We start from the raw sequence: 22,768 nt of genomic DNA, 5'->3' as shown, positions 1-22,768 counted from the left end.
ACACTCCCAGGTGGCTCTGTTTGCAGGCTTGTGTACCGCAAAATCTGCAGTCAGCAAAACTTCTCTTAACTTCGTTAGAATTAACTTGACTTAAAGTGGCACTGAACTTTGATGTTCAGTTATATTGGTTAATATTGTTCAATGTAATATGGAGCAACAGCTTCACCCCACCCTTGTTTATATGAAATGCATTCTGGAACGTCTGCATCAGAATTCAATATTATATATGTGGGAACCGAATGATGTTCCTCACAAAAGGTTTGATATGTTGTAAAGAGCAAGTTTAGATGAAATAATGACTTTGTGTTTGAAGATACCAATCTGAGGAGGAAGGAAATCAAACATGAAGCTCTTACACGCATCTTTACAAATAACCCATATTAATATTTTACCAAACATATTTGGATAAGTTAATCAAATAACCTTCTCAGATATCTATTTGCCAAAGCAACATTATATTTAGTTATTTTGTGTGCTAAAACAACTACAACTGAAAATTAAAAGCCTTTATATGTATATAATAAAAGTATAAAAAAATATAACTAAAAAAAAAAAAAAAAAAACTAAATTTTTTTTAAAAATAATTATTCATAAATAGACTAAAAATGAAAACGGTGAATACTAAAATAAAAAAGGACAAAAACTATAATCGTAGTGACACTAAAACATCACAGATATCAAATTATCAATATTTATCAACACCAATATGGAAGCCGATAGCTGACAGATGAAGTTGTGTACAACATGCCGTATCATACTCTAGAAATAATTTTATGTATAGTGCCTTATATAGTTTGGTTGTCTGTTATTTTTTTTATTTTTGTGTTTTTTATTTAGGTTTTAGTATCTGATAAACAGGTATGTGAGCTCCCTTGTCTTTGCCCCATTCACTTATACAACCTGTCCGATGGCCTTTTGATTGCATTTGACACCCCGCTGACGACTACTGCCTCTCTCCCCACATATCTTGATCGGGTGGCCTATGGCTGCCTTCCTCACCATTCACAGTCACAAAGGCCTTTAATGGCTCTCCCCCCACAGACACCATGAGGCTGGATCAGTGATGGGCTCCTCTGAACCACACCTTATGGGGCAGTTAAGTGGCCCATCGCAGAAAAGAGCCTATACTGGGGGAGGTTGTGTCTCCCCTTGCCACATTCTGTTTAGCTTCTTCAGAGAAAATTTTTTTTCATGTCCAACCTAAAAACAAGTATTAACAGAAACGAAACATAGACAGGTTTCTCAGAAGAATCCAAGATTTAAAGTCAAACATACACTTTTCCCAATGTAAGTCTTTGATATATAGCTCATGCAACATTATCCATAAAATCCAATTTGATTTATGGAACAGTTGCCCTAGTGCATTAAATGCTATGCAATGTAATGTCATTTTATATAACTCCTTACTTATGGTTATCTGTTTGTGAGGCTTAATAAAAAAAATAAAAAATAATCTAAAAAGTAACTCTGTAGCTGTTGTATGCAAAAGTGTGACTGCAATAACATCACTCGTACACTTCAAGAAAGTACTATATAATACATTTAAGTTTATTTATTTATTTACAATAAAGTGATTTGAGCACAGGAACCTCAACATCTCTGTTTCAGTCTAACTAGTATTTCATTTCCTGACACAACCATTATATCATTAGATAAAATGGATTTGATTTTTACTGAAGGACTCAAAGAAAAAAGAAAAATAAAGAGAGGGAGGGAGAGAGAGACTTCATATTAAAGAACATACATAGGAAAAATAACTAATGTGACAAATTAAATAATATATTTTCTTTTTGAGATTAAGAATAGTTCTATTATGTTTTTGTAATAAAGACTTTAAGAAAATAATACTCAGATAAGGAGAGACAAGTAACACAAGTAAATGGGTGAGAGAGCACTGTGTATTTCACAATAAGAAGAAGAGGTGCTTTTGGAGGCAGCTTCGCCCAAAAACACGAAGACCTGTTAAAAGAAATACATCTAGCTGAAAGTAAAGATTCCTAACAAGACTCTAAAGAGAAATGGTTTTAAAAGGGATGTGACATAAAAAGCTAGTGAGAGAAAACCAACCCAAAACCAAAACCTTTCAACCACCGCTGTCTTAAATTTACTTTTACTTTTACTTTTATTAACTTCGGTATCTTTAGAGTTTGGGTGTTTTTCTCACTTAGTTCTGAGCACAATTTTCCAGGAAAAACAGAGTCATATTATTTTGATTTGTGTGTAGTGTGACATATGCAGCTTCACCCTATGGAGGAATGCTTTTAGGTGTGTTAGACCAATTCTAAAAGTATGCAGGTGTGTGTGTGTGTGTGTCCAGGTCACTTGTGATTTCTCTGGGAGTGTAAGGTGGAGTCGTCAAACAAGGGGTTTTTCACCTCCATCTCTCCAGTCTAAAGAGGGAAAATACATAACGGTTATACTAGTTTAGCTAATATGTTTTATTTTGTTTTTTAAATAATGGGACTGCATTTATAAATCAACTTCTGAAAGCATGTGGCACCAATAATTGTAGTAATGGCAAGTTGGCATCACAGGAATTAATTTACTTTTCATAAATTTTAACCTAGAAAATATTAGTCATTTTATTCATATTTATTCATAAGGTTTTTACCGTATTTTTGATCAAATAAATACAGTATTTGAGAGCATAAAGTAAAATATATATATATAAAACACAACCGACACCATTAAAAGGAACTGTCCATGCATTATAAACTGTATTTAACAACAAATTTAGTAAGACAATTAATTAATAAATGTAAGTAATTTTTCATTACTCTATTCCATAATATATTTATGTATTTTTTTGTATTAATGTTCTCATAAAACCACATATATAAAATCTAAATAAATAGAGATGCTAAAAAGCTGCTATATGCACAAATGTTTACACACCGGTGCTAGTCCAGGGCACTCGTACACAGTGAAATCTCCCACTTCATTCTCCTCATCTGATGTGGCCCCAGACTCAGAGACTTTAGGTTCTGCTTTATGTCTGTGTTCAAAATAAAAATCAATACATTAACATCTTTAACAGATATATATTACATGCAAAGTTTAATAAATACATATTTTTTTTTACAGGGAAATGGCTGCTTCATCATCATTATCATGATGTCTTAACCTTCGCGCAAAAGCACAGTGATAACAGAAAGGGATCTGACATATTAATCTATGTATTTACATTTCAGAACCAAAAGTTAATCCAACTATAAAAGTAGTGCAGCTTCAAAAAGGATGATTTAGACAACTTTACACTCAAACAAAAATAATGCAGGTAAACCAACTAACGATAAAAAGAAAGATGTACAAATAATGTTTTTTATTTTTATTCTCAGACAGGGACCGAGAGCTGAGAGGAGACAATGCAGCTCAAGCGACTAAACTAATGAAGAGATCATATATTGTGCTTACTTCTCCATCGAGAGCATCTGTTGTTTCTGATGCTGGTAGTGATACATCTGAGCACTGTGAGCCAGGGTTTTATCCCCAGACTAAAACATGGAAAGAGATGGACGTAAACACACATTACAAGAACTGGCTCTTGTATTTTTCTGATGTATGAACTGGCATTAATGTGAATGCTCTTACTGAAGTATGATTATGATTGGGACCAGCAGCATGAAACGCAGGGTAATCAACTTTTTGAGCCAGACGAGTTTCTCTTTGTAACCTGTTTAAAAAAATTACAAAAAAGAAATAATAATAAAAAAAAGAAATCAGGCTAAAGTTCAATAGAGGTACACAGTTAAAAAAATGCACTGAAAATGTTGAAATTATTCAAGGATATAAACTTATTTATTTTTTATACTAATATAATAATTATTTTTATTATTTAAAAGAATGAAAAAAGTAGAAAAAGGATACAAATACAAAAGGAAAAATATAAAAAGGATGCACTAACAAAAAAATAAGAATTGATATTTAATTAAAAACATCATTTATTTATAACATTATATTATCTATATCTATATTTAACATTATTTTATATTATAAATATATTCAATATATTTGTATATTATAAGAGATACTAATCCAAAATAAAATAACTCTTTTCTCCCCTCAAAATAGTTCTTCATTAGTTTGAACAGGAAGTTTTTAGAAAAGAACTACGGTGGCATGATAATGGTTCGGGCTGACGTCAAAATCTGACCGACAAATTAAAATAATAAAGATTCAATTTACCTGATCCAGCAGACAGCAGCGATTATGAGCGCCACGGACCCCACAATAATGCATAAAGAGACCATCACTGCTCCCAATGATACAAACACACACAATTATAAGAGAAAGAGAAACAGAGACACACAAGAACTCTATGAGGAGGACTGTCACATACAGAACATCTTGATTCATCAAAATAAGCGACATTTGATCAAAACTGACACTTGCCAGAGATTTTTCGATATAATTCAGAGAGGCTCACAGTGTACTAACGTCCAAGCCAAGCCAATTTTAAAAGCACAAAACATTACGTGATGAGCCTGCTTTAAAATGCCATCTTTGTCAGGGATGCACAGTAAATTTGGTAAATGGCATTAAAAAGATTTCTGTGGAAATTGGGTCAACTTATGCTGAAATGATTAAAAAAGAGCTACTCACAACACACTGATCAAAATTAGGCTTTAAACCAAATCAGAAAACACCTAGTGACACGTACAGACTAGCAGGCTGTCTCTGGAGGAGTTGGGGGAGATGATCGGCCCGTGGCGGTCGGACGAGTTTGTGACCGGCTGGGGAGATTTAGGGGTCTGGTGTGTTGGTGTGGATGGACCGCTGGTCGTTGGTTCTACAGCTGGGGGTTTGTGCAGACTCTTCTGCTTCGATTCGGACTGGGACTGCAGAGGAGACTGTGAGCGAGGGTCTAGAGAGGAGATGAAGAGACAGAGAGAGTCAGAAAAAGAGGATAAAAGAAAACCGATATAGCAGAAAACATCTGGGTCACATCTGGCATCACTGGCCAGAATTCTAACCTTAAAATCAAGAGTAGGCACAAAATAATGGCTTCAGAATCATTCCTAAATGTACAAAATGGTTCTAATCTGACTCGGGGGAAGACAGAAATCATGTCTTTGTGGCAGTTGTTCTTGTGATGCAGGCATGATACAAGACTTGTTCACCTAACAGATTGTTGGTGGAAAGCAAAAATGCTATGCTAATGCTATGAAATCATATTTGGTGAGAGGTTGTGACGTCCTAATAAAGCAAAACAGCCACTAGGTTTGAAATCAAAATCTCCAAATTAGAAAGAAACAAGTATTGGGTTACAGGACCGGGTTCTTTTTTTATCCTTGTTTCAGCATTAAAAAATATTTTTATCTAACATTCCTAAAGTTTCTATAGTTACTAGCAAAAAGCAAGCGAGGTGCAAAGTTAAGGGTTTGCTATGAATCATTAGAATGGCAACACTATCTCACTAACCATAACCACACAGATTCTAAGAGCAGAGAGTTCAGACCTGGCTGTTTGACTTCTGACATTTGCTGCTTGGAAATGACGGAGGACAGATAGTCGATTTCTTCATCCACGTCAGGATGAGAGGCTGTGGAAATAGAGACAGAATGTCATGTGGTAAAGATATCAAAAGACAAACATGCTTCTGCCATTGAACAGGCAAATAAAAAAAATCATGGTACCATTTGTTTTTCTGTACTTCATTCCAAATGCAGCTCAGTCTCAGTTGTATTGAGAGTATCAAACTTGTGAGGGGAGTGTGATGAGTGGGCTGTGTGTGTTCTGAGAGTGAGAGTGTGCCAGAGTGGTGTTTGTTTGACACGCTCTAAAGGGAAAACAAAGGCAGCTCATGGTTTAATGGTACGCTTGGCCAGACAGTAAGCTGCATTCCAAGACTATGGAAAAACGTCCCTCTTGACAACCAGCCTGCGTGTGTGTGTGTGTGTGGTCAGGGAGAGGGGGTGTGTGATCATTCATTATCTATCACATGTCCAAACGCAACACAAACAACTACAACATTCAGAACGGAAAGAGTTGTGAGCTGTGAGACTATATATACTTTATAATGGCATAAAACTATTTTAAATAAAATTATAAAATTATTCAGCACTGGTTAGTAAATGTTAAACCAGAAAAAAAAAAAAAAAATATATATATATATATATATATATATATATATATATATATATATATATATATATATATATATGTGGTAAAAGTTCATTACATCATCTGGCCTTATATGGTTAATTTTATACAACCAAAAGATAATATATTGCAAATATAAATTACATTAACCAGCCCCTAATAAAAAAAAAAAAAAAAAAAAAAAATATATATATATATATATGTCTTAAATATTCAATCAGCCCAAGGTAGTTAATTTTATAACAAAATAATGATATGCATTATGTCATCCAGCCTTAGGTGGGTCAATTTTTCAAAATAAAATAATATTGAACGGACTGTAAATAAATATTGAATTTATTTACCAGCCATAGTCGGCTAATTTTAGATAGTAAAAAATGTATTACTTATCCAAGCTCTTTGTATAACCAACAAAATAATGTTGACTATATCATAAATAATTAATATATCGCCCAGCCCTGGTTTTGTTCGCTCTTTCTTGAAAAGACATTCTAGCCTGGTTTGACACATTGATAAAGATCACCAACATTAATTTAACAGCCATGGCTTTGCGTGGTGAAGTGTTGCATATTGCTCAAGTCTGCAAAGAGCTGCTGAATAAAAGAGCAACTTTATCTCGATTATCAGCCTTGCACATAGACTTTAAATATCAAAACTCGCCTCAGCACTGTACCATGAAGTACTGACAGACCTAGCTACTGTTTATTGTCATGAAGGTTTGTGTTTAGTCTACAGCTGACTGGCCATCTGCCTCCTGGAACAAGACTGATGTGATAAAACAGCACATTTCGCTGGCTCAACACCCCCGCTCTCCACAGCAGGTGTCGAAGGAGGCGGGTCAAACCATCTGTACTTGTTTTGAGTGGACAAGTGAACCTGTAAATCTGTGGTTTACACATAAAGGGGGCGTTCACAAACAGTCCAGCCTGACTAAAGCTGATGAACAATTGAAGAAAGTCTGGACTCAGTAGGTGCTAGAAGAGTGGACAACTTGTTCCACGACTTTACACGCAATTTAATCTGTAAACACTATAACTTTAAGTATTCATATTATTATTATGAAATCAAATGAGTGTTTTTTTTTTCAATTCACATTTATGAAAAGTGAAGAAAGTTAAATATTAAATCTAACATTAAATTACTCTTTTTTTTAAGTTTTAATTAAAAGATTGTAAAAGATGATTGGAGTATGTTTTTAAAGGAAGATGCTATTTCAGCCTTTCTCTCTAAAAAGAATTGAGGTTTAGTCCAATGTGTTTCTTGCTGTTTTTGAGTGAAAATTGTTTCTACATCTTCAATTTTTTTTTTAGAATGGCATTATGTTAAGAAATTATGTTTTCACACAATTGTGCCTTGATACTACAGACCATTTACTGTTTGAATTTGCATGTACAATGACCATATTAACAAAAAAAAGAATGCATGAATACATCAGAAATACTCATGAAATAGTATATAATGCTGGCTGCTTTTGTCATAATGTACAATATTTTCTCAGACTTTTGTTAGTATATAATGCAGCTTTCTTTAACTAGCCAGATATAAAGCAGTGTCAGGCATCTGAAACTAACAGGCAGCATACATACTATTTTTGAAGTTTGAAGACGATTGTTCTGCCACCTAGTGGTGGCTTTACTAAAATGCATTGGTCAGTGATGAGTGAGTGTTTTTGATAATTGAGTGCTTAAATCAAACAACAAAAGTACAGTTATTATATGTGATTTACTGACATGCAAGTTAACACAATTAGTACAACCTGCCAGTCGGTTTCAGTCGATATGATAATTAACATGGCCACCGATGTGTTAAAATCAGGCAGGTGTTTATTATTGTCTGGTGTCTCGCTCTCTCTCTGTCTGACCAGTGCTGCAAAAATGAGACTGCTGACCTACATAGACAGATGATGATTAGTCGCAGATGCTTCGGTTTAGCTGATGGCTGTTAAATAACTTGTCAGTGTGGCCCAAATTCAAGGGCAGGAGAAAAAAAGAAAATCAGGGATTTCAAGATCATAATGGGAAATTAAAATCCAAATGAATTGTATTGTTCTTTAAAACTCTAAAACACTCCAGGTTGTTCACTTACAACCATATTAAAGCAAAGAGACTGGTGACGCAGGACTGTTTGCTAGGTCAACTCTTTAACAGCAGGTCCCACCTTGGTCTAACATTCACTGTCGCTTTAATTACGCTCCTTCAATCTTTAAGACTGTGCTGTAAGGCATTTCAAAAGGCCAGAGGTAAAGGTGTAAGAGACAAAACTGCTTTCAAAATCAAGGGAAACTATCCTACTTGAGAATACTGAGCAGCTAACGTTTAATGAATAGATCTGTTTATCGATAATGATGTAAAATGCACTGCTCCACACAAAACACGCAGGCTCTAGTTACACAAATGAAACGCTTGAAATGAAACCAGCACTTTATCAGAAAGGCAGGCCTGTGTTTGGAGAGCTGAATCACTTACGGGAAAGGTATTGCAGAGTACGAGAAAGAGAGAAGGAGAGGTAGGGCGAAGACCTATTAGCATGGACAGGAGACAATGTTTGGGAATTTTGAGCATAGACAAAACCAACAGGTCAGTGCCGCATCACTGCAACAGCACCTTTTTTTTAAATGAACATTTAGTTAAAATCACATAAATATTTTCATTTAGAGCAATGATGTGCAATTGCTATGAAAAGTCTAAAACATTCGTAAACATCTTTTATTATTATTATTATTATACAATAAATAAAATCAATAGAGCAAGCTAGTTTTAGAGGCCTTTTCGCTTTTGTTACTTGTATAATAAGTAAAAAGAAAACAGATATGATAAAAGAATATTAGAGAAACTATTGTTAGTTAAAAAAGAAAAGAAAAACAAGCAGTTAGTAAATGTATAGAATGGAAGTCTAAAAAGGCTTTTTTTGTTTTCTATATCAGAATAAAAAATAAATAAAAAAATGGAAGAGACGTGTTTTTAGCTAAAAACATAAATAAATACATAATAATTTTATATATTTTCTATTGCTTAACATTTTGAATATTTCTCACATACAGTATTTATTACATGACATACTAGTCAATTTCATGCACAAAACGTATGCGCGAGAATGACTTTTTTATCTCATGGATGTTTGGGTAGACAGACTTTTAAAAAGGAAAAGAGATTCTAATATTTAAGTTTAGTGTTTTAAGTAACTAGTAACATGTAACAGAATAATGTTATTTAATTACAGAATAAATGTAACTGTTATCTGTTATAGCTACTGAGAAAAAAATGTGTAATTAAATTACAGTTACTTATGAAAATGTTAAATTGACTGCTTTTATATATAAGACACCAATGTTGCAAGATTTTATGGCACAGAATAGTACACATGATGCTTATTCAACTCTTATATGTCAGTTCTTCCTCTCATAGCCATGCAAAGGTTTAAATCCTAGTCTTACTGTAAGGTTAACCCTGCCTTGTTTGAAAATCTTCCAGTGCTCACATGGAATTACATTAAGGCCAAGGCTGCACAGAGACACACGCGTGCACAATCCATCTGATTAAATTCAGTCATGTGCCTCTGCCACACGAGGAGAGACAGAGACAGATTAAGCATTATGCTCACCACAAAACTAACAGTGAGAGAGGAGTGAAACGAGAGGAAAAGCACAGGCCAGATGATGGAAGGATCTGTGGTCTAAACCATCAACATCATCTCCTCTTTCACAACGGCATTAGTCACAGGCCAAGGGTTCGGATAATGAATGCATAGCATTTGGCTCGTGAAAATGGTTCTGAGTCACACCAAAGCAAAGGCCAGATTAGACAATATGTGCTAAATGAATGGTGACACAGTAGCCAGAAGGATGGTAGGGTGCATGTGTGAAAGCCTTCGTACCTTGGTGGTGGTGCTGGAGAAAGTGTGTCCTGGGAGCAACACAATGTCCCGCTTTATCTTCCTCCAATGGGGAGAGGCAGGAGCCACAGTGGGAGGAGCCAGGCTTGCAAAAGTGCCGCCCCTTTCTGGCACAGTCTATGTGATCGGGGCACTTGTTTGCTGAGAAAATAGAAAAAAACATGTTGAAAGAAAGAAAAACAAAACAACTTCAAATTATATTCACTTGCATAGCCCTGAATTATCATGTCACATGTAATGTGTTTGAATATTAAAGGCTTAAAATCACTATGCAATATTACACCACGTGTTGATGACAGGTGAAGAAAATAGTGTTCATTAAAAGTCATAACTTCAGCATTCAATAACCTGTGATGTTTTTTTTTTTTTTAGGTATTGCTGCTTCTCCATGTAAAGAATATCGTGTGCCGTAAAAAATTCATAATGATGCTTATTTTGTTTTCTTTCAAATTTTGACACAGATTAAAAAAATATAAATAAAAAAAGGGAAAATGTATATTACTAAACATAAAATACTCATAAATTATCTTTATTTGCATAGTATCTATTGAACAAAAACAATCTATCAAAAAAATCTTGATATCCGTTGTTTACCATTTGAAAATAATACTTTTAAAAGAGTTTATTACTTTTATACAACAAGAAAGCATTAAATTGATTAAAAGAGAAAGCAAAGACAATTTACACAACTAATAATGACTGTTGTGTATTTCTATTCATCAAAGAATCCTGAAAAAAATCTAGCTTTTTTTTCTTTCCACAAAAATATAAAGCAGCAAAACTGTTTTCAACACTGCTAATAAGAAGAAATGTTTCTTTAAAGGGGGGGTGAAATGCTATTTCATGCATACTGAGTTTTTTACACTGTTAAAGAGTTGGATTCCCATGCTAAACATGGACAAAGTTTCAAAAATTAAGTTGTACGTTTGAAGGAGTATTTTTGTTCCCAAAATACTCCTTCTGGTTTGTCACAAGTTTCAGAAAGTTTTTTTCGAGTATGGCTCTGTGTGACGTTAGATGGAGCAGAATTTCCTTATATGGGTCCTGAGGTCACGTCTGCCGGAAGAGCATGCGCTCCCGTATAGCAGAGCACTGAGAGCACAGACATTCACTGATCAGAGCGAGAGTGTCGCGAAATGTCACAAAAGAAGTGTGTTTTTGGTTTGCCAGGGCAAGACAACCCTGCACAGATTACCAAAAAAAAACAGCATTAAGGGACCAGTGGATGGAGTTTATTTTTACAGAGCATCAATGGAGTTGTGCAAGTGTTTGTATTTGTTCCCTGTATTTCGAAGATGCTTGTTTTACGAACAAGGCCCAGTTTGATGACGGATTTGCGTATCGTTTATTTCTTAAGGATGATGCAATCCCAATGAAAAAGGGTCACGATCGTGTGTTGGAACCGCAGGCGGTGAGTAAAACTGCTTCAAATATCTCTGCCTCCTTGTTAGTGCGTCCGCCTCCTATGCCGGTCGTGTTTTTCCAGGAAAAATCGGTACAGACTATCTTACTCTTATGAATATAATAAAACTAAAGACTTTTTGGAGTTATGAAGGATGCCGTACTACTCTATAGGTACTCAAGATTAACAGGATATTGAGTGAAAACGAGCATTTCACCCCCCCTGTAACAGCGAATCCACATATTAGAATGATTTCTGAAGGATCATGCGATTAAAGACCTGAGTAATGGCTGCTGATAACCCTCTCTGCCATCACATGAAAAATTTAATTAAATATATTAATACAGAAAATAGTTATCTTAAATTGTAAAAATATTTCACAATATATATATATATATATATATATATATATATATATATATATATATATATATATATATATATATATATATATATATATATATATATATATATATATATATATAAAAAGAAATGTTAGTGATTATCCATACATTTTATTTTCAACATGCAAAGCCAGTAAACCTAAAAACTTTGGCATCACACAAACAAGGACAGAAGAGAAGGTGTATGACGTAAGAGCATCCCGCAGATGCTGTCGATAGAGCTTTACTGGAACCTGAAAATTCCTTAAAGCCTCAGAAACATTCAATGTTAACTGAAGTACCCAGTGACATCAATGCTATTGAATTCAGTCTGCCTCATATCCTCGACTGACTCTCAATCGCTCTAGAGACTCTTAAATCAGTCATCGGTACAAACTCGCTTGAATGATTCAAATCGGTCCACAGACGCAATCATAATCTCAGCTCCTTCTTTTCAATGATACTTTTTCATATGAGCTCGTATTCTCTTTAAATCCCTCAATTTTCAGTGTAATTCACCCTGTGGGGTTGCAGAAGGAAACTGGGTCAGCAGCAGGTGTGTGTGTGCTGTTTGTGTGTGTGCTGTGGTGGTGCTTGGGGATTTCATGGGGATCAGAAGTTTTTTTTAAATTTTTGTACTATTATAGTTTTTGCAAATTGTTTTTATTTACAATATTACTTTCAGATTTAGTAATGTTGTTGAGTGGTTTTGATATTTTTATTTATTTGTTTTTGTTAAGTCATTTTAGTACCGATTAGCCACTTCAGGAAATTGTAATTGTGTAATTGTGTAATCATTTTCAGTTGCTGAGTCGATGTGCTTCAGTGTCATGAGATGACTGGATCTCTGTCCGTTCTCTGACATCATCTGACGGACGTCAGTAGGAACTCACAGCAGAATATTAAAGAATGACACATTTTCCATCCGGAAGAATTTCATTAAGCGTAAAGCAATCATTCACGAATTGTCCCAGGCGGCTTGTTCTTAAAGGAGAATAGAGCTAAACTGGACCATGAAACTGGACTAATGGTCCAAGACAAACTTGTGTTGTTATTAAATGATACTTTTTATTTTTACAGTGACATTTTTATATTCACATATTTATATTTCTTTATCCCTTTGATGGCAAAGCTGATTTTTTTGTGTCATGTGATCCACCAGGAATCATTCTAATATGCTAATTTGCTGCTCAAGAATTTCTTATTATTATTATTATCATCATTTCATATTATCAAATATTTTTTGATTTGCAATAGAAGTCTTTTGCAACATTTATCTGCACCACCACTTTGATCAATTGAATGCATTCATACGGAATAAAAATAATAATAATAATTTCTTTCAATTATAATTTGTTTTAAACTAACCCTAAACTTTTGACTTCAAATAATCACTGAAATATATAATATTAACATATATAATATTATATATACAATATTAACATATACTGCAAAATCCCAACAAAGCCAGAATCTGTCACAGAACCTATTGTCAAGTTTCTACCAAGTGATGAATTTATGACAAAAATATAATAGTTTAAACTGACTTACAACATTTGATGTCAACAACAAAAAAAGGGAAAAAAAATAGTTTTTCCTCCGATTCATATATGACGTTCTGCATATAAAATAAATATCTTCAGATGTGTGCCAGAGGTAAAACTAAGATCTAGACTATATCACCATTGTACCCTTTTTTAGATGCTGCTGCTCAATATGCATTGATTTCTGCTCACACCTGTCATAGACCTCCTCATCTCTCATTAGTTTTGATAAAACACCACCAGATTGCTTTTAAATCTGGAAGACGAGTCATGAGGACTGAGATTAACTGACTAATGAGGTGCAACTGTATGTGTGCATGTGAGAGATGCACATTCCTCTAAACACCCCGCTGGGCCGCCCACCTCCAGCCGGTCATGGACATTAATTTACACAATCAACCACAAGCTCAAGCTGCACTTGGAAATAAGGAGGACATTTTGAAGCAACAGCTTTTTAAAGCTTCACTGCAGTAAATGTACTTCAATGTAAAGAACTAATTGACAGCTGTATAACACTATCATTTAGATGAATATTGTACCTAAAATTATCTTGCAGCACATTTAATTTGAAGTGAATTGTTCTTAAATAAATGCATCACCACACAAAAACTGTTCCTCATATTGTTCCAAACTTTCTTTCTACTATGAAAGAGTGTATTTTTTATATGACACTGGACCTGACCGACTTACTGCATTGACAAAATACCACTGAGAGCTCTTTCAAAATATCTGCTTTTGTTAAGAAACCCATTATTTTAGCAAACAGGACTTGCAGACTATTTATCAGAGACCATAATGTTTCTGGTTGGAGAAAATGCTTTGATCGCCAGTCCGCCTCTGCTCATCTAAACATCAGTGACATAAAACTGATCAAAGTCAAACCTGACAGAACAATTACATCTGGACTCTTTGAAGGACCAGCTAATAGAGATGAGATGGCCACTGATGTGTATGACTTGTAGACCTTGAAAAGAAATGAGCACTAATCAGTGGATCTTATTAGACACAGGGTCATTTCTAAAGCAAACTTCAAAATATAAAGTACAAAATATATCTATATTAAATATATAAAAAAATAATACTCAATTTATTTATATAAAACTGAATAAACTGATATGCTACCATAAGTGTGTTTGTCGGCACTCCTAGGCATGGGTAGTTAGAAGTGTTACTGTTTAAATATTTTGTACTCATAACATGATGCTAAATGAATGTCCATTTAGTTCCATAATAATAATAATGATGATGTTGATGATAAAAACTATTTTTCATTTGGAAAGTATTTAATAAAAATACAAAAATAAATCAGCATTTCAACATGGTTATGTAATCTAGAAAATATATATTTTTTAAAATAATGATGAGGTATTTTCTATCTGTATTTTATTTAATTAAAATACAAATCAAAAAAAAAATCAGCATTCCTAAAAAGTCATGTAATCTATCAAATATTTTGGATTCAATTTTTTCCCAGTATGAACTACATTGCAAAACATTGTTACCAAGGTAAAACATTTATTGAAATTATTATTAATTAATTATTAGCATTTTGGTCTTATCATACGAGTTCACATTTAAAAAAGAATAAAAAATAAAAACACTGATGGATTCCTTTTTGGCTCCGCTATTGTGTTTCATACAATCAGCTAACTTAAAAAATAAGAATTTGAACTGGTTGTAAACGCATTGTTGAGACCTTTTGCTTCCTAACACATCTGTCATTTTCCTAAAATAACACCAAAACCTCAATTTCAGCTGGCTGTGAAGTATGATTTGGTCAAAACATCTCTGATCATTTGCTCGGCTAAAGAAAAGAACACACGATTACATAAGAAAGATTTGCATATCATAAATCTGGATTAAAATTGAATATTTCTAACCATCTGCTGCTGGCTCAGAAATCATTAACCGAGCTCTGAGTGGGAAGGAAGCCAACATCAGCACAGACCTGCAGCACAGGAACACGGACACGCTTACGTGGCAATATTGACAGCTTCCATTTACTTTGTGAGGTAGGATGTGAATCAGAAGTGGCCACAAATGTTTAAAAATCTGTGAAGAGGCAATAAAAGTAAATCTTTTTTTTTCAGCTGGATAATAATTTTGCAGTTGTGATAGGAGATGCCATGAACAGGAAAGTGTGGATGGATAAAGGGAAACTCCCATTGTGTGGACTTCCTGTTGCTCCACTTAAAGTCAAGCTAAGAGCCAGTTGTTTTGCCTGTTTAATTTGGCTCTCTTCCATGACCACAGACAAACTTATGTTATAAACCTAGACTTTATATTTTCTGAAGATGTAATGCATGCAAATGCAAAAGTTGCTGCCACAACACCACTGTGCATTTGCTAGTGTTCACAGCATTTTTTAGAACAGTGCTATGTAGGTACAAGGTTGCTTTCTGATCCAAGTCAAACAAACTCATTGCCAAGTTTCGATGATATTCAAGGATCGAGATACAGCTTGGGGCTCTGGGTTTCTTCACCTGTCTTCATCACTTAAAACAGCAATAGCATTCAATTTGATGCGTCATAAATATTCATAAAATTTTTCTTAAACAAACATGCATTCTCAATCCAATATTCTTGATCTGAAAATAGCTTTAAAGAGCTTTAAAGTAGATTCTGTGAGACTCTGCTAGCTTTACAGACAATGGGGTCACCGGTTTTCATCCATTTGGCTCTTTCTCACTTTCGGTACTTATTAACTTAATGGGAATTGGCTACAATCCCAGCTGCGCCGGAAAAAATGCTGTTTGAATATCTCCCGCTACATAGCAAGGTGCTAATGTGATTACATCTGGATCCGGTTCGCACAGAATTGTAACCATGACTTGGTTACATTTCAGACAACCATACCTCAAATCTCAAATGCCATCTGTAAAATATGATCATTCTTAAATATAATGGTATATCTAAAAAAATTACTGTTTTTTTTTCATCTGAAATTTTTATTTTCACCAAGGTTGCATTTAATTAATCAAAATACAGTAAATTTTATGAAATATTATTACAATTTACAATAACTATTTTCTATTTTTATATATTTTTAAATGCAATTTATTCCTGTGATGGCAAAGCTGAATTGTCAGCAGCCTTTACTCCGGTCTTCAGTGTCCTTCAGAAATCGTTCTAATATGCTGTCTTATTATTGTCAATACCTTAATAGTTTAATATTATCAAACTGTTTAATGAAAAGTAAAACTGTATGCAAACTGTGAATTCTTTGATTAAATAAAAGTTCAAAAGAAAAGAATCATTTCTTTTCATGACAAGAACAATTTAATGAATCTTTGCTGAATAAAATAACCAATTTCTTTAAAGAAACCTTACTGACCCAAAATTTTTGTACAGGAGTCTATATTTACACACACACTACATATACATTATATATCCTAATTAATCAAACAACAAAGCACATTTGACTGCATCATGCAGTTTAATTAAATTCTTTAAAGGGGTCAAATGATGTGAATTCATTTATTTATTTCTCTTCGGAGTGTTACAAGCTCTTGGTGCATAAAAAAGATCTGTAAAGTTGCAAAGACTATAAAGTCTCAAATCCAAAGATATATTCTTTATAAAAGTTAAGACTCTGCCCCACCCCCCTAAAATGGCTCATTCAAACACGCCCCCACGTCAACCTCACTATGTGGAAATATTTGCACAATGCCGCCCAAATATTAAGCAGAGAAAGAAGGCGTGGTTTCAGTAATCGCAGTAAGTGTTGAAGCCGGCATTTCATTGAGATGCTGTGTGTATCTAGGAGAAAGCAAAAGCACTTAATTTGGCCTCCTGAAAGTAGATGCATTTTGAATGATGAAGCTCTCGCTTATGGAAAGGGGCGTTACATTTCTGACGAGAGCTTGCGGTGTTCGGCCAATCACAATGCACTGGGTCAGCTGGCCAATCAGAGCAGACCGCGCTTGTCAGAAGGAGGGACTTTATAGAAAACAACACTTTTGAGAGAGGCGGGGCATAGAGGACCTACAATAATGTACCATATTTGAAAAATTATGTGTTTTTTGAACATTAAAGCATGTCAACATAATCTTTTACACCAAATACACAAAATAATGATCTTTAAAAAAGCATCATATGACCCCTTTAAATTAACAATTTGAATGAATGTATGTGAGAGTGAAGAAGTGTAGTACTAGGGCTTCCACTGTTCATTTGCACAGAGTAAATGATAACAGCTGAATGTAGGATCATTTTAATAATTCAATTCTACAGCAAAAAGATATTTGACTGTGGGATTTCTAGGTACAGTAAAAAGGGACGTGATTATAGCTGTTTCTAACTGGGGATCACCTAGTGAAAGCATTGTTCTGCGAACCATACAAATGCAAACAGGCCACTGAAAACCAGCCTGTTAAGACTGGAAAATGAATATGCGGCTTTTCATATCCTAATTAAGTATCCTTACAAAATTATGAAATAAATACACATTTAAACAGTTATAAACACAACAGAAATCAACAAATGTGTCTGCAGAATTCTCCTGTATTGAACACAATTATGTTTTTGTTACATCAGACTGTGCTTCAAGCGTCTGAGGGTCTCTTCTCTGCCTGGCTGAGATCCTAATTATCATTAACAAAAACCCAGTAATGACACACATCCTCATTAGTGAGAGAAGTGCAGTGGACCACAGGAAATGAGGACATCTTTACGCCCACATCTTTCAATAGCCACATTAAGACATTAAAGAGCCCTGCGATGGAAACCTCCATTTTGGTTTAGAAAGCTTCCGTACGGTAAAGAAAGAACTTGTTTAAGTCCCTGCTGATCAAAGTGTACTTTCTGCAGTCAAACTGGCAACCTGTGTACTCAATGCGAGAAGACTTAAGGGTGGATGTTTGCTGTGTGTTGCTGAGCACTCAAGGGTGTGTTTGGATTGTATAGTGCATATAATACATGTAAACCATGTTTGTTTGTGCCTTTAACTTTATAAGAAGTACACATTTTAAATCTCACCACCAGAATGGCAGATAACACAATCGCAGCTGCTTGGTTCTCACATGGCGGGGTTTGTATACAGTACGTGGCCTCATTCAGGGATCTGCTTCAGAGATAAGCTGCCGCTCTCAATGTGCGCTCTGCAAATCATCATTGTGGCAACAACGAGCTGTTTCCAGATCTCTGTAGAGCCTTAGATCCTCACGTTCCCCTGAGACGGCAAGCGCAGGGTCCAATTCTGTGGTTACCACAGCAACACAGCTAACCTTTTCTCAATCCACTCCATCACCTCCGAAGAGAGAAATGCAGTACTCAGACACCTCACATTACCCAAACACTTCTTATGTAAGTGCATTACGAAGTGAGCTGTAGTCAAAACTGCAGCGTAATGGAAAGAGAATGTTCCCTATTTGTAAAACTGCAGGGTTAATTTCTTAAATCTCTTTTACCCTGTGCTTTATGAGGAACAGGGTTAAGGTGGCATTTTAAGGTTCGGATTTCAAGTTTTTTCAAATTGGTATGCTAATGTGCACAAACTAAATAGGCTATTTTCCAGCCTACCACTTGATTATACCAAAGCTGCTTTAAAAGACTGCAATTAACAGAACTTACAAATCAAACAAAAGAAGGCTCAGGACATAGCCCTGTTGTACCTCAAACTTTCCACATAAACGCAAAACATTTCCTTGTTCTGAGTGAGTTGTATGACTATAAGGCACGTTTGAATAAGCATAACAAAATACACTCCTTGGGTATAGATTAACCAGGAACATTTTCTTCAAGGAAAATGTCTTTGCAGCACAATAATTGGTTGACTACCCTGCCATTGTGATCGGCTGTTACTATAAAAGAAACTGAACTATTAAAAATAAATCAGCAATTGAAATAAACCTGAAATTAAATACAAATATAAATATTAAATAAATAAATAAATTAGAAAAACAAGTTATAAAATGAAATGTTGACTCAACAGCCTAACTGAAATAAATTTTAAGCTGAAGTGACAAAATCACAGCAGCTAAAATTAAAATGTGAACTGAAAGCATAAAAATTTAAGTTAATTAAAAATTTTAATGCTACTAAAATAACACTGAATGTTGAGAAAAAGTCTAAATTAAAGATGAACATCAGTGACTGCAACTTTCATGACAGTGAAAACCTTTATGGAAAAGAATGTGACTTAATAATAAAGCAAATAATAACATTAATTAAAATAATAATATTATTAAAATACTACTACTAATAATAATAATAATAAGTATTATTATAACAAATAATTTAAAAAACATAACAGCTGGTATGAATGCATAAAAATAATATTATGAAAATTAACATCACTGTTACAGATATCAAAGCATACCATTTATGAAATTATGATAATTTGCATAAATGCTCCTCAAACAAACATCAAACGAACTGGGGGTTGCTTTTTATAAACAGTCTACAGGTTGCTTTGTTCACCTGTGCGAAACAAGCTTGATTATCCACACATGGTCTGGTCACCATCTGTGAAATGGCTGCATGGCTAGCGGCTCGAACCACAGTTCTGTCTTTCTGTGTGATATATGACATGCTATTCTGTGGCGATCAGATCAACAGCCTGAGGGGGGAGCTCAATGTGGAAGCTTTTTTGAAGTCACATGCTAGAGAACAACAAACAATCTACTTTACAATGGAGAACATGCGTAAACATGTTTAGGCAGTGGGACACGAGATAAGAGAGAGAAAGAGAAAGACTGATCAGCCTCTGGACATGTTACAGAACACTGAAAACCCCTAGAGCAATACAGCAGGTAAGAAAGGATTATATTAGCACATATACAGTATGTATGAATATTTTAATCATTCTTTTTTGATGACTCATACGGTTTTATCCAACAATTCCATATACTAAGGCTGCTCATTGTGCAGATGTGTGTCAATGAGAAAGTGATTGAGATGTCCTGCCAGTGTCCAGCTGTTGTCATTTCCACAGGGGTCTGAAAAAGAAGCTTGGACTGATAATCTCTGTTTATGTTCTCCATAATTACTGCACTCACATCCCATAATTCAGTTCACATTGCCCACTATGAAACTCTTAGACTATTACAATGAACATCTGAGCCATCAATCAGACACTGACTCGATGAGCATAGAAAATAAATAAAAATATATGGATTTCCTTCAGTCATATTTACAGTAAAGTGCAAATGGGTAAACAGATGCTGAATAAGAATGGTATGAATATATATATATATATATATATATATATATATATATATATATATATATATTTATGCGGCATGGGTTTTATATATATGTATGTATACAAGAATTCTAATTTCTCAAAACTGTGGTTGGGTGATTTCCAATTATTGCTTGTTCTAAAATTAGTTTTAGTTTAAGAAAATGTTTAAAAATGCAGTAATAACTTCCAATAAAGCTTAAATTAAGGAGCTAATGCTGATCTAAAACTCACGCTGTCCCTGTCACATTGAATGTATATAAATAAAATTAAAATGTACGTGTACATTTATGTTAGACTCTGTATTTCAATAATGAATGTGTTAATGGTTGTGCAATGTAAGCATCATAATAAAAGCATGCAAATACATGATGATAGCTTCTAAATATGAGATTTAAAATGCAACACTCAGTTTTATGCAACTGTATAATCTCTATGTCCATTAAGGGGACCTTGACCTTGAAACAATTTTAAACAACACTTTAATAGGAGGGGGAAAGAGCCACAAGGAAATTACATGACATTTTCCTTTCCTCCTTCAAGGTTTTTAATTATTTATTTTTTTTACTTATTTTCTCCACTTGTTCAGCCGGATTAGGGTTATCGTAGACAGTGTGAATCCTCTTTATTCTGGCCAAAAATAAATAAAAAATTATATAAAAGTGTAATAGAGAATAAGCCACATTCAAAAAAACAAAGAAATTGAAAAATATAAATATTCAAACTCAAATTCATCTTTGGAAATCAACGATATTTAATATTGTATACATATTTAAATACAATCTGAACAATTTTAAACAGTGTTCTCACATCACATCGCATACTATGAACTACTTAATAAATGTTTCAAAACAAATATAATGATAATAATAATATATTTATTATTAAAAGCTCAAAAAATAATTAATTAAAGCTCACAAAAGCTGCTGAGCCACTACCATATGTGAGACAGACAGACTCTTACCCGGCATACTCGCACCGACGGCGGCGAAGATTACGCAGATCAAGACCCCGGGCAGGAGGAGGGAGGCCCGGGCTCGCCGTGCGCTCCGGCTGGGGCAAAACAACATCCTTAACTGCTCTTCTCAAGTCCAGGACAGCAGATAAAAGCTCCGGAGTGTCATTCCCACATCTGTGTGGGGCGGATGGACGTACACTACCGAGAGAGACAACCTGACCCGAATAAAGATTGGAGCGTCCACTCAAGAAGAGTGTTAAGCCGCTGCCTGTGTGGTAACGTTACAGAGCTAAAGATAGAGGAGAGAGAAAGATTGCGGTGGCAGGAGAAGGAGGAGGAGGAGGACCTCCGGTGATAAACACGCTACAGTAGAGATTAGAACAGCAGCGGGAGGATGAATGAGCTCGTGACGCAATGACGCTGACGTGGGTGCTGCTTCTCTCAGGTGAGGGAACGTTCTGTTAACTAAACAAAAGAGATTTATGTTTTAAGTAAAGACTTATTTGTTCCGAGAGAAAAAAAAAAGAATTTATTTCATAAAAAATAATAGCAGAGCATGTTATCAAACTGTATATTTGGGGGGAACTTGCCAAACTTACATTTAATTCACACACAAAAAAAAAAAAAAAAAAAAAAAAAAACGAAAATGTACTCCTTCAGACCATACAAGATGTAGAGGAGTTTGTGTCTTCATCAAAACAGATTAGGAGAAATTCAGCATTAGCCTACATCAAATGCTCACAAATGGATCCAATGTAGTGAATGGGTGCCGTCAGAATGAGAGTCCAAACGACTGAAACTACTATTAAATCACACGACTCCAGTCAATCAATTAACATCTTATGAAGTGAAAATCTATATGTTTGTAAGAAACAGATCAATTTTTGAGACATATGATTGTTATTCTGTGTTTATCGGTTGTTTGTACTCATTCTGGTGGCACCCATTCACTACTGTCTTTTCAGTAAAATGTAAAAATGTTAAATAAAATGTAAGACTGCTCAATTGCAAAAAATTTCAAAAGTATAAAATCCTTGTTTTGGAAGAGAGAAATGGTAAATAATAAACTGTCTTAAAATAACTGTATAAAACATTTTAGCTTGCCCCAATTGGACACTCATGATAAATACTCCTGAGAAAAAACAATAGTTCAACCTTATTGTTGGTTCTAAAATGAATGCCAGTTTAGTGTTATTGTGTTCAGCTATAGCATAAATATGACATTTATTGTATTAGACTCATTAGTAATAAATTAAGAGTAGGAAAATGATAAAAAAAATAACATGGGAATTCAGATGTCATGTT

General features: G+C 34.4%; 1 protein-coding gene across 1 annotated transcript; it reads right to left on the bottom strand.

The window, feature by feature from the left end:
* Positions 1-1,527: 1,527 nt before the first annotated feature.
* On the bottom strand, positions 1,528-21,822 carry LOC127985479 (neural proliferation differentiation and control protein 1). The gene is made up of 9 exons (XM_052587489.1): positions 21,470-21,822; positions 9,976-10,134; positions 5,459-5,542; positions 4,661-4,864; positions 4,186-4,252; positions 3,592-3,673; positions 3,415-3,494; positions 2,896-2,995; positions 1,528-2,390 (listed from the first exon to the last, which is right to left on the bottom strand). Exons 1-9 carry the CDS (start codon positions 21,573-21,575, stop codon positions 2,319-2,321), a joined length of 954 nt encoding a protein of 317 aa, XP_052443449.1. The 5' UTR covers positions 21,576-21,822; the 3' UTR covers positions 1,528-2,318.
* Positions 21,823-22,768: the final 946 nt, after the last annotated feature.

Source organism: Carassius gibelio, chromosome B21 (assembly GCF_023724105.1).
Source record: "Carassius gibelio isolate Cgi1373 ecotype wild population from Czech Republic chromosome B21, carGib1.2-hapl.c, whole genome shotgun sequence".
NCBI lineage: Eukaryota > Metazoa > Chordata > Actinopteri > Cypriniformes > Cyprinidae > Carassius > Carassius gibelio.
Note: the sequence above shows the minus strand (reverse complement) of the source record. Positions and strands in the feature narration are given on the sequence as shown.